Genomic DNA, 13,196 nt, shown 5'->3' with positions numbered 1-13,196 from the left:
TACCGTGGACTGGACTCAACTTGAAAAGCCTTTTTTTCTCGAAAACCTTTGTTCTCTTTCTACTGCTGCCGTCATTTTGAAAAGTACAATGGAAGTTGTACTGTAAGGAGACGTCAAATGTGGAAAACTATGCGGTCGTTCCACCAGGTGGCACGCATCTTTGGACCTTGTTACTTAAGTGCTAAACTGGGTCACGCCGACTCAAATTCTCTTTTATGAAGCGGTCGTGAAGCCTCGATCGACAGTGATTCACAGTGGGTTACGGAAGCCAAGATCCCCACACAAATCGACAAACGTTTTCAACCTGATAACCATGCAACGTTGTTGTTCCGAGAAACACTCATTTCGGTATCAATTTAGTTTTTCTTTACGGAAGACCTATCAGGAAAGTAGCTGAATCTCTTATTTGTGATGTCCTGAACATTATTAGTGTGTTATGTCTTCAACTGTTGTTCGTGTGTGTGTGTGTGCATATTCTCCTCTCCTCTGATGAATGATCGCAATAAATTGTTATTCTAACAGGGCAGCATACTGTAGTGAGGCCACTGGAGTCAAGTCACAACAGGCACGGCCTCAGTAACAGATGTTCTTCGAAGCCACAATGGGGGATGACGTCACTGTGATGGGGTAACATTCAGACAGCACTCACTTTACCACAACAGCGCTACCATCGGTGTTACGGAATGAAAACGATCAGGACAAGCGACTACGAATACCGAAAGAGTACGACAGAATAACTGGAATGGCAGCAAAACAAGCGCTCACGGGTAACAGAGGGACACGATACGGAATAACGGCCTACTGTGGACATGCCTCATTTCGCTTCGAACTTCACAGACTCGCCATTTTGCCAGGTGAATCATGCGTGTTCACTAGGCATTCTCGGAATACCCATGCACTCAAACAGATACTCGATGCGTATGACTCTTTGCAACCAAACGTGTGGTTGTCTGCTTTTCAGTGGAACTGCTTGGAGGGAGCCGGCAGCTTAATTTCATGCTATGGAGGTCGCCAGATCAGTGTTCCTAGTCCCGATTGGAAAATATGGCTATTTTTGTTGAAGTTGATGGAATTGAGAACAGCAGGCCGATTGAGAATACTGGCAAAAAGTATGAAACTTCGTCAAGTGCTCCCTGAGCAAGTACAAACAAAAAATGGGGCACTAGATGCGGTTAAAGACTTTGAATGTTAGAGTGACAACGAATCTGAGGATATGAGTCTCTATAAAATATTACCGAGAAAAAGTTTACTCAATTGTTGGAAATAAATAGCTGTGCGATTGGCAACCAAAAACAAAAAAAATAGTCGAACATAGAGAAAACGGTCATAATCCACAGAAATGCTGGCTTCTTCCACCCTGCCCTAACACAACGGGCAGTTTCCTCGATTTCGGTAGTAAAAAGTGGACCGACCGGACCATAGAGCGCACGGCTCACAGAAAGCACACGTCAAAGTTCAGTATAATCAAATGCAAAAACGTAACCTAGTTAGATGTCTGTCTGAGAGTAGTAGAAAGTGGACCGATCGGACCATAGAGCGCAAAGCTCACAGAAAGCAAACGTCAAAGGACAGTATATTCAACTACAAGAAACGTAACCTAGTTAGATGTCTGTCTGAGAGAGCAGAGAAGAAATGCCCCTTCAACCGCGTATCAGAGGAACTAGGGTTCCTGATCGGTTCTTATTCAAAACTATGCAATCTGTAAAGACCGAACCTGAAAAAAGCTCAATTGGGAAGTGGACCATCTACATGAGCCCCCTCATTCAAAGGTGATTCGGTTGCTGAATTAGTTAGCATACGGCCTAGAAATTCTGTTGACATGTGGTTGCTAATCTGTGCTTGAGCTTCAATTCCAGCCCCACTTGATAAACAATTGCCAGGTTCTACCACCAGCGTTTGTGTGTACTCATCCGTATTCTCGTGCTGGTATTCTCGTTGGTCTTACGTCAAGACGTTTGGTAGAAAGAATGCGAGAACACAATCTCTTATCCCTGAGTAGTAGTCGAAAGAAACTGGGATCAATCGAAAGCCGAAAGCAGTCATCTCAACGACAAAGAACAAGTCTCCGATATCATGTAACAGGCACTTCTGAACCGATCACGATTGGCACGATCCAGATTACTATTGATCGCAGAAGGGACCCAAGACTTCCCGACCTCTGAACTTAAAGTGTTCATAGACACACCACTCTCGTCTGAACAGTCGTGTTCCTGTTCTGGCGCAATTATTCCGGTGAGCCCACACGAAAAGGTAGCACTGGACTCTAGTTTAGCTCTTATTAGAGCTCATCAGCAGTGCGTATCCGATGGCCGTGCCGGGATTCGAACCCCGGATACCTGACATGCGAGGTGAACGTGTAGTCACTACTCCACCAACGCACGTTGGACGCATCTGGATTTTCACGTCTGAACAGGCGAACGTGTTCACACTTGAGCGATGTGATTCCTAGTTTACTGGGCTCATCAGCCGGCGAAACTTTCATCCAAGTGTCGCCAGCGCTTCTTGATGTCACCTGAATTGTCCGCCAGTCAGTTAGCGTGGCACACGCTACCTGGGCAGCTTTTTGGTTGCATTTTGGCTTGCGAAAAATCCGGTCAAACAACCCTGTCTGACAATGACGTCACTTAACCCCACTTTGTGACTTACTGATCTACCCCTCTCTCAACCCCCTCGATTTTAATTTTTCCACGTGATTTCGGATAGCATACAAATTTGTAATGCATTGGCCAAGGGAACAATTACAGACCACAAGCTTTGTTCGCTACCTTCGTTCTTCCCACGTCTTCGTATTCTGTTCCACACCGTTCTGTCAAGTTGTACGCTTTCCACCTCGCCGTCTGAAGGATGCATGGAGGGCAAAAGTAGTCTCCGTTGACGTTATTCCGGCATGCGTAGCATATGGCTGAGCTACCGTAGTTGATGGTGCTATGTGATTTCTGCGAGGGATGTGCCTGCTTTACAACCCGTTTTCTAACTGCCATGTTACAAATCCGTGGACGCCATTCGACACCGGTGACACTTCTGAGGCGTCGGTAGTCATAACCTGGAGCCAACTCACATCCTATGTCTGTAGGGGTCACGTGTCGTCGAAAAGTGATTCACAGGTAACTCGAAAGAAAATCTCGTCAACAAGACTAATTTAACGACCAACGGACCATTCGTGAACGAAAGTGCCATTCACAGAGACAGTGTCTAAATGGGTTTTCGCACCTTTTTCAGTAGAATCGAACTTAACAGGCCGCAGTTGATCGTACATTTAGCTCAGGGACCGGTACGTAAGCAAACCATAACTAATGTGAACGATAAAAACTGTGTGGATGTAGTGGTGCCTTCCAGAATACCACAAGTTTTCTACCATTTTTTGATATTTTTCAAGTGGAACAAACACGTCGATGGGTAGACCGGGGTAAGTCACCAAGTCTTTTCACAGTAGAACACGATCAGACCTAATGGCAATGACCAGCTCTGTGTGCAGCTTGACGCCTAACACAGCCGGTCGATTATCTAAGTTTGCTTTTCCGGTTGGCCTGACCTGAGGAAGACAATGCTTTCAGAGACATGATCCAAACAGGCTGGCTAGCGACATACGTGGCTGAGTGAAGTGCGGCGACTGAGACAGGCTGTTCCCCTCGGTTGCGGATTACTTTCACCCAGCACGACCGGGGGGTGAAACTTAGCTATCTATGGAAGGCGACAGATATCTTCTATCACACTTCCGGTAGATTCATCCTTCCGGTCCAGTGCACGAAGCGACTGCGGCTCAAGTTGACTACACTGTATTGTTTGCAATTTCGCAAGAACTGCTGGAGTGAGATCCGTCATCTTCATGGTATGCTGTACACCGTAGCAACAGAGCTCACCATTGGCGGGTGGCATATGTTCGAATGTTAGGCTAAAGAATTCAAGAAAAGCGTAAGGAATTCCCGTTGTTGTCATCTTCGACCAGCAGTGAGATTTGTACTAATTTTGGTTTGAGTGACAACTTCTCAGAAGGAAGTTCCACACATCCAGTGGAATTGTTCATCGTAATGTGAAGAGATTTGGTAGTTGCCAATGAATATTTCATTCCGCCAATGAAGACAGCTCAAAACAGCTCACTGTGATTGGATGACCTCATCGATCGGTCCTAAAGCCAGAGTGAAAGAAAAAAACTAGCCCTCTCCGGAAAACTACTAAAAATACTGAAACAAAACAAACAAATAATAGTACTATTAATAGAAGTAATCAAGTTTCGGGTTGTACAGAAAACACAAGCCACGGCAAACGCAAAACGTGCTTGCTATCACAGCCGATATTAGTGATAAGAGAGTGAAATTAGAAAACAAAACATAATAGGCAGAGACACGGAGGATAGAAACGGAGCGACGAGGAAAACTGTTTACCTTGGCCTAGGACAAAACGGTCAATCAGCAAGCATAGGAGAATGTATAAAAAATGGAATGGGATAAAACTGCAGGGATACAAGATATGGGAGACTTTGGCCAGTTTCTATTAAGGTCTCTGTGACTGAGGCTGAATGCCTCATTTGGTAGATATGGTGTTCAGCTGGCGCGACGAAGCAAACAAATCAATAGAGAGGGGAGGGGTACGTGCACAAGAAAACACATGGCGCTTGCAATACTGCGGAAAAACAAGTGGAACGTGAAGAATAAGAGGCCCAAATAGATAGGAAGAGATCATCACAAGAGCGCCTAGTGGGAGAGGTTGTGTTCAATTTTCTCTGGTTCGCTTGTCTTTCACAGACAGGCGGGCAAACTTATGCGGCAGGTTGTGGTCACCGTTGTTGTTGTTGCTGGTGTTGTTTCTAGTTTCGGTCACAACAATGGGACTTTTGGAAGGTTTCGTGAAGCTGGATAGGTTGGAACGGGACGGGGTCCACGGGGCCGGGTCAGACGCGGCGGAGAAGTGCAGAATACGTGATAGTTCTGCGAAGCTCGGACGGCGTTCGGCATCGGCGAGCCAGCAGGCATTCATCTGCATTCGGACCAATGGGGGCATATTTTCCGGAGCTGGGAGGCGGTAGCCTACAGGAGAGGAAAGGTTAGGACGTATTTGGAATCAAAGTAGGTTCTCAGTGTACGTATTCAGAAGAGAATAAATGTGTTGCGAAAGACAGCATACTGTACAAAGAGGCATGATGTGCAATTTCGACACGGTAAGGGGCACCGAACGAATGTTTGACATCGAGTTACATTTGGATTTGCATTGGATTCTCCTCCGGCTATGCTAGGAAAAAATCGTTCAGCTGTAGCACCCTTTCGGTGCCTAGGTACAAGGCCACCCGAAAAAAGCACGAATGCTAGGAGACTGCCAGGTTGCCTAAGCCTACACAGGGTAAGTCGAGAGGCAAAGATCGGGTTCGAATCACGGACCGTCCGGCCGGTAAATTCGCACTCGAGCCACTGAGCCATCTCATCCCGTACTAGAATATTCTAGAACACATCGTACGACAAATACCGTGACGCCTTAAGTCGAAAAGGTATGTTCATTAAGAGAAACCAATAACACTAGTTCAGATAGAGTCGCTCCTTTAGACGTGTGGGAGCTTATGTCCATCATGGACTATGCTAATGAGGTGAAGAGAATATACGTTGATAAGTTGAAGACGTTTCGTCCTGTGTAATGAGTCTGAGGTCAGCAGTCCAAAACAGTTATTTAAGTTTCAAAAACATTTTGAATAACCAGTCGACCTGGATGAATCTCGACAGTGTCGTGGGGATTCAACGGATTAAGTTATCACAACTGCCTGATGGGGCCTTCAGAACCGGAGCAGCTACCCGAGACTCCACTCTCCATCGTTCCACAACATAGTCCTTGCAGACCTTATGACGCATCATCACCATCGACATCATGACATTAGTGTTCAACACCGATGCTTCATTGCCTACTTCATGGTTGTAAGAGGGCTGGGATACTGCTAAGGCGCCCACACCTAGACAGCAGGACGATTAGGGTCCACGACCAAAGCTTTTGGCTCAAGGGCCTGACCGCAAGGCAACGATGTTTGGCGGGAAATGCAGATGCACTACAATTGCTACGGAAAAAGTCACTGCATGTTCGAGCCCTCAACCTGAAGGGCCAGGAGACTGTGTTCGTCAGACCTCTAACCATTGACCAACCTGGTATGAGAGACTCTGTGAGTGTCACGGGGACACTACCCAGTACAGCTCGATGGATCGCTGAGGTGCGTAAACCGTCACACTACGGTAAGGTCCAGTCTTTTCGTGACGCATACAAGCAATTTGAAAGTCGTTGCCATTAGAATTATCCAATGGAATGCATTCGTGCTGAAAACAGTAACCCTTCCTCACAAATTCACAGTACTGAGCGAAGCTGTAATCAAGCAAACTTCCTCAATCGCAGACTGAAGTCTTCCAATAAATTTCTTCGGTCCATTCATGCAACAGCATCTACTGAACCTGAGGCTTCCTGCTTCCCCATGCACTTAACGTCCCACCAATAATACTTTGCTCTCGATAAATCGAATGTTTCACATCTCGGAATGCAATCAGGGTGGCTAACAAAGCACGTTCTTCGAGAAATACACTCATTTGCAAATCAATTTGGTTCTCACGAGAGACTCAACTGAATCTCTCGTTCATGATATTCTACAACTAAAGGTGCTGCACACAGGCGGCCTCATGTTTCAGTTGGCACGACATTCGAGATATCGGAGTATATTTTCATAAAGGAAACTACTCACAAGGTTGTTGAGGGTTTAAGAGTTTTCAGCAACCTCGTGATTAGCTTCCTTTATGCAAAAAAGCACGTTCTTATCTGGGTAGTCTCCTAGGTAAGAGCGATCACTCATACACCTCCACTGGAGTGTAGCACACCTCCAACCACAACTACGGTAGATATACATTGAATCACAGTCGGTTCCTTCTTATTCGCTTCCCCCAACCCACCAAAAAATTACTCTCTCTCTCTATCAGTTTATTCCGTTCGCACAAACAATAATAATCGTTCAGTGACAGCATTCTTTCGGGGCCTAGCCACTGTGCCTCCCGGATGAAGCACAAGAGCTGGAATACTGCCAGGACGTCAAAGTCTGGACAGCAGCCGTCGATAGGTCGGGGATGGGTTCGAACCACGGACCTTCCCCCATAACCACTGAGTCATCTCGAGCTCGTTCGCATTTTCCTACATCACACCAAACTAAGATAGGTTAGAACTCCATATTTCTGTCCGTGTCTGCGCTCAACATCCGTTAGCACGTTTCTCTGGGGGTCATCAATATTTGTCATTTCATTCTTCGTTTTCATGCACAGGTGGTTTTTGAGACGGTAATCACCTGGTAGGTATTCGTGTGGATACCGGAAGAACTGCTTGCTGAACAAACCCACCAGTATCTTACACAGTGGAGAATGCTGCACAAAGTTAGGTAGACGTTCGTCGAAAATGTCACAGGCTGATAGAAACCTTCGATGAAGGATAGTCAATCGTTCAGCTGTAGAAGCCTAACTTTCATGCCACCCGAAAGAAGCACGAGGGCTGGGATACTACCAAGTTGCCCAAGCTTAGACAGAAGTTGAAATGCAGAGGTCGGGTTCGAAGTACGGACCTAGAGGTCAGTAAATTCGCGTTCTAACCAATACTTGTCTACAAGTGCCAGACACCGCTAGTATTGACGGGTTATCACCCACAAAAGTATTGAGAGAAGGACACCGGGTCTACATCACGTGTTACTTAACGAAGACAATGGATGCTGAGTAGTCCTGGAAATGAGGCTAATGAAACAATGTCAGCTGACGATGACAAGACCACACACAACTGAACGCGCTTCGCGCTCACCTGACTCAACCATTTCTCGAGTTTGCGGATTGGACCAAAATCGGTAGGGAATATCGCCGAAAGTGAAGATTTCCCACAACAGAACACCATACGACCAGACATCACACTTGATTGTGTATCGTCCGGTGACCAAAGCTTCGGGGGCAGTCCATTTAATCGGGATTTGTCCACGGCGATCACTGAGCTAAAGAGCAAAGTAGTTACAACAGAAGAACGAGCACCAGAGGTAAAGAAACGACAACTGATTCAAGCATGACACCTGAAACAGCGTTACAAACTGAATGCACAGCACAAGGAACCTGACGACTCGTGACCTCGGTAAGTGGGAAGCTCACAAGATCAACTAGTTCAACCGGCACCGTAACTGGCTTGAGCGCTAGGAGTGGATACCTCAACTCTACGAGTGGTTTGCTGCCAAAAGCTCCAAGGATACATTGGAAGGAACAGAGACATACTGACAGATTCGGGTCACGTCGTACGACAGGACTTTATGGAAACCATTCATGAGTTTTTTAAGCAAGATTATGAAATGCTTCGGCCCGGATTAAGTCGAAAATCTCCAGTTGAAACCAAACTAATGTGCAAATGAGTGTAGTTCGGCAACTGTGCACAATCTGTGTTCACGTAAAACATGAGGTTGGCGGAAACTCGGAGACTGCGCCAGTCTGGGGATCCCCAAAAGAGACAGACAAGACCGATCGTTGGATGCCGAAGAGTTTCCAGCAACCTTCTGAGTAGTGTTACTTCTCAGCTACGTTAAATTTCTGGTAAGTTGAAGATCGACCTGGTTTCTCATTGTTTGGTGATCACACTTGTTTTGTGAACCAGAAAAAAATCACTACTTGCAGTGCCATAGGGACTGAGGGTGTGCATCCGATCGAGTGGATACATCATGCTCAGCGCCATTACAGACTTGACTAGAGCGACACCGGTTGTGAGACCGAACGGCACAGTGCAAACCGACTTCGAGGAATGCAGAGTGACGGGAGGCAGAAGAGAGGAACAACAACGATACCACCAGACGACAAAAGTGAGATACTGAGAAAAATCGCACACACATCTGTGCACACAGAAGAAGTGTACCATCGTCTGAAAGATCAGACAAACATTCTGGCATAAGCAGTGTCACGTGATGGTAGCAACCTAGGACCGGGAACTTCGTGTGATATTGATCTGCAACCAGCTAGTGACACCAGGATGAGCATGTGAGAATGTGACATCGGGTGCTGTGTGGTGTTGCATTCGAATGCACTGACTTACCTCGTAGATGTGCTCTTCTCTGGACATACCAAAGTCGGCAATTTTTAGCCGACCGTTCTCCGTGACCAGACAGTTGCGTGCAGCCAAATCACTGTGAGCAAAAAGAAAACGGAAGAATGAAGCGGAAATAATAGAAAGACCCACTCTTCGGCATCTAAGGGGTCGCTTTAATCAAAAGAATTATATGGATGCCTGCCCACGGGAATTTCTTGTACTCGTTCGTTCTCACAAAGGACCTCGTAAGTGTGAGCTTCGAGTATTCCAGGGGGAAGGATCACGACGGGCGTCCGCACTGCCTGCGAAAGACAATTCACGCCCCAGAGCTCAGCTACAAGATACTTTCCGACGCGATTAGGAGATTGGATCAGTCACATGACCTTTCGGCCTATGGAAGCAAGCGTTCAAACATCTGGGCACGACCGAGGTTGGTAATGATTAGGCTCGCTCGTGCTCCAGCTGGTAAAACGCTGACCAATCAACAGTGTTCAGTTCAAGTCCAGAACAAAACAGCCGGTCTAACCAAGAATTTTTTCTTGGAATCGAAAATTGAATTAAGTATCCTAATGTGTCGATTAACGAGCAGTAGTTTCGCTTAGTTTTGCGGAAATGCATTGTGCGATTGCTTGAGGATGTATAAACCATTTTAAGTTTCAATAATATGAATATGTGAATACTAGGCGACTACGTACCGGTGAATGCAATTCTTCGATTCCAAGTAAGCCATGCCGCTGGCAGCGTCTGAGGCCATCAGGAGAAGGGTGTTTAAGGAGAGAACATTCTTGAATCTGCGCAAATAGGTCAGCAGAGATCCACCTGCGAAAAGAGAATGGTGACACTGTGGAGAATACAATGAGTGAAATTCACGTACACCGCTGGAGTATCGTTGCCTACTTTGGAACTGTTAAACCGGGTTTCAGCGTATTTCAAAGAGGTTGTAGGGTTCGAGAAACACACTCATTTGCAAATCAATTGGGTTTTCACAAGAGACTCAACTGAATCTCTCGTTTATGATATTCTACAATTGAAAGTGCTGCACACAGGCCGCCTCAAGTTTCAGTTGGCACGACATTCGAGATATCGCAGCATATTTTCATAGAGGAAACTACTCACAAGGTTGCTGAAAACTCTTCGACAGCCCACAACGGGTTTCGCCCTTCTTGGCGCTCATCAGGTAGGCGCAGTCCCCGAGTTTCCGTCAACCTTATGATCTACTTGAACCCAAATTGCACTGTTTTTGAGAAATACACTCATTTGCAAATCAATTTGGTTTTAGGGTTGTAGGGTTCATCACCAACTGTTTTCGAGTTCAGAGTATACAGTCATTGTCTATTCGACACGCACTGAGTGGTGAATAAAAAAAGAAAACCCCGATAGGAAAGTTGGCAGAAAAAGGATGTGCTACCTGGAACATATTCCATCACAATCATGATTGGATGTGAATGAACCGCGATTCCAATCAACTTCACAATGTGTGGATGACAGAAATTCAAGGCCGTTCGTTCGCCTTGTAGGAATTTCTGTCGTAGATGAGCTGCGCTGGTATCACCACGGCAAGTTTTCACGGCCACCTCGCAGCCGTTGTAGTAGCCGCGGTAGACATCGCCAAAATTACCCTGGAAAACAAAAGCGGAGTGGAAAGGTATGTATGGAGTGGGGACGAAACAAGACGGGACTTAAGGCACGAAACTGAGATGTATTATTTTCCCCATGCACACGGACGATGCAGTCAGGTGGGCGACTCTGTAGCTGTTTGAACAGGTCTTAGGACAGTTAAAGTACCACACAATAGTGCGATTATTTGAATTGCTTATAACCGTTCATTTCCGTTAACTCTGGGCTTCTGGTCTGCAACCTACGCGGTACTTAGGTCATAAAGTAGCTGGAAACATCCAACCGGATAGTCACTCACGGAAGCAGTGACAATGGAAACAAATGACCAAGAAGTTGATGCACCGATTAGGTGAGTCAGGTTACCAATCGGTAACAATCACACCTACCAGACGTGTGAGTTGGTGGCTCACAGAATTTCCACAAATTAGAGCTAAAATGTTCGTGATGGTGTGTGGGCACTAACAGAAAATGCTCGATCCTGATAGGCCGGTACCCTAACCAATGAGGAGGATGTGCTTTCGTTTGGCGCGTGGCCGGTGCGCGACATATCAATCCAATCCATCTGATGTCCGGCTGTTTAGAGCGATCCACCTGTGGACACCTGTGAGCGGGATGCCATTCGGCTCCTAATTAGTACACAGTTGAAGCCTCCAGATCCGAATGACAGCACAGAGGCAACCAACAGTTGGTCTGTAGATGGTACATCACTACAATAAGGACAGCTGTGTTCAATGACCGAGAAACGCAAATAGATCAGACGGGTAGCGTTTTTCTAATCAACAAAGCACAACACCTGGGTTTAATAGTATACCAGATGGCGTCGTGTCAAAAATATGAGGTGATTAGATCTTGAGCACATTTAGTAAACTAGCTTATTTTATCCCATCGATTAAGAGGTGGACTCAATATTGACAGGAAAAGCGGTCATTAGCTAAGCCACTCCGAGAAGCTCGTGCGTTGACTGTCAATTGTCAAAAACAGATTTGAGTGATTTGTGTTGTGACGAGCGAACACGGAGGGGGAAAAGCCACACTGGTAGCGAATCAGACTTACTTGTCCAATTTTCTGAACAAGCTGGACATCCTTGTTATCCAGTTCCCAATCAGGACGAGTGACGGGTGTGATCAGACAAGCAAGCACCTTGGCTGTCACGGGGGTTCCTGTAAGGATGTGATACTCGAGCAGTTCCCTGAAAGGTGAGATGGAGGAATGGGCCAGATAAAACGAAATCCATATGACGAAGACGAACAAGGTGAATGAAAGTCGAGCTTTTGAAAGACTGACTGATAGGTTGGAGAGACTGCACAATGAGGTTCTGAGCCGAAGATTCTATCCAATAATTTACGAATTCCCTTTTTAGGTAATTTATTACCTACACACCGAAAATGATGCCCGGATTGAACGACATAATTGCTCGAAAGCGTTATCTGACGGATAGTCCTAAGGCAGGTGACAGGCAAGCTGAGTTCTCGGGAATCGGATCGAGTGCAACGAGATCGCCATGGCGACCGAACGGCGTTGATTGAGACAACTAACCACTTGTAACGGCTTGGTTAGTGAATAGTTAAGCCAAACTACCAGCACCACCAGCATCTCGTAGCGTGGTCTCACACGTCAGGTGCAAGGACGCAGAAATGTTAGTGTACGCGGTGCCACTTATCAAATCCACTCCAATAAGAGTTTAGTGTTGATGCTGTCTGAGAGTTATCGCTTCTGGGAGTGAGTCATTTCGGAGATTTCCAGTACCAAACCAGCTGAAACTGCTTCAGGTTTGCAACAGTAGGGTTCGGTGTAGAAAAATGGGTGGCGAAAGTGGTTGGGTTCAAATATAGCAATGAGGAAATCCGCAAAAAACGTAGTCCTTAGGAAAAAAGTGAGGTTGAAATGCGGCAAGACACAAATCAAACTCGAATTGAAGCTGAGGGAACGAAATGTGAATCATTCAGGGGCGCGTAGACACACACACACACACACACAAACAGAACAACGGACAGAATCAATTAGCAGGGATTTGCTGAGTTAGCTTCAGCAACTATGGACCTTCCGAAACAATTATGTTAAAGCACAAGTATTGAGTACCACTTGTTATATAGCGGGGCGAGGGGAGGTTTGCATACTACTCACGCGACTGGTTCAGAGCACTTGGAAGGCGATGGAAGTGTCTGAGAAGCGATATGTCTTTCTTGTAGCCCATAGTTTCCAAATAGTTACTATAGCTGAATGTGTGGATCATCACTGCATCTGCGTGGTCATCATCCATTCTAATGTGTTAACATTTACTGCCCTGGTAGGGTTTGCCAGCACTCTCTAGAAGTGACAACGTGAAAGCCAAGTAGAGGTCTGTTCAAAAAATAGTGGTTAAACGGTATAACGTTACTGCAAGTTTCGATTTGTGATCTGTCTTTACAGTGAATTGTATTCCTGCAAGACAGCAGAGAGCACCATGGCACCTGGGTGCTAGAAATGCCTGTATTCCGTCGAACAAATGTGTACTAGGGCTTTCAAAGTCAGGTCAGCTGGTAGCTAATTTA

At 46.0% G+C, this 13,196-nt stretch overlaps 3 protein-coding genes across 3 annotated transcripts in view; 1 reads left to right on the top strand and 2 right to left on the bottom strand.

Annotated features, from left to right (window-relative positions):
* The window catches only part of T265_09651 (hypothetical protein), a gene marked incomplete at both ends in the record, with an annotated part of 21,909 nt that extends 19,460 nt beyond the window's left edge, over nt 1-2,449 (top strand). The window contains one exon of the mRNA XM_009175791.1: nt 2,283-2,449. Within this exon, the coding sequence (XP_009174055.1) occupies nt 2,283-2,449 (167 nt within the window). The remainder of the gene's footprint in view (nt 1-2,282) is intronic.
* A 1,232-nt stretch (nt 2,450-3,681) lies between these two features.
* Nucleotides 3,682-3,936, bottom strand: T265_09650 (hypothetical protein; the record flags this gene model as incomplete). The annotated part of the gene is made up of 1 exon (XM_009175790.1): nt 3,682-3,936. The coding sequence occupies one exon, from the start codon at nt 3,934-3,936 to the stop codon at nt 3,682-3,684; it is 255 nt and encodes an 84-aa protein (XP_009174054.1).
* Nucleotides 3,937-4,235: 299 nt separating this feature from the next.
* T265_09648 (hypothetical protein) overlaps nt 4,236-13,196 on the bottom strand; it is a gene marked incomplete at both ends in the record, with an annotated part of 44,503 nt that continues 35,542 nt past the window's right edge. The window contains 6 exons of the mRNA XM_009175788.1: nt 4,236-5,024; nt 7,795-7,978; nt 9,055-9,145; nt 9,744-9,867; nt 10,457-10,667; nt 11,719-11,854. The remainder of the gene's footprint in view (nt 5,025-7,794; nt 7,979-9,054; nt 9,146-9,743; nt 9,868-10,456; nt 10,668-11,718; nt 11,855-13,196) is intronic.

Source organism: Opisthorchis viverrini (assembly GCF_000715545.1).
Source record: "Opisthorchis viverrini unplaced genomic scaffold opera_v5_298, whole genome shotgun sequence".
In the NCBI taxonomy this organism is placed as follows: Eukaryota; Metazoa; Platyhelminthes; class Trematoda; order Opisthorchiida; family Opisthorchiidae; genus Opisthorchis; species Opisthorchis viverrini.
This window is presented reverse-complemented; position numbering and strand designations above follow the sequence as displayed.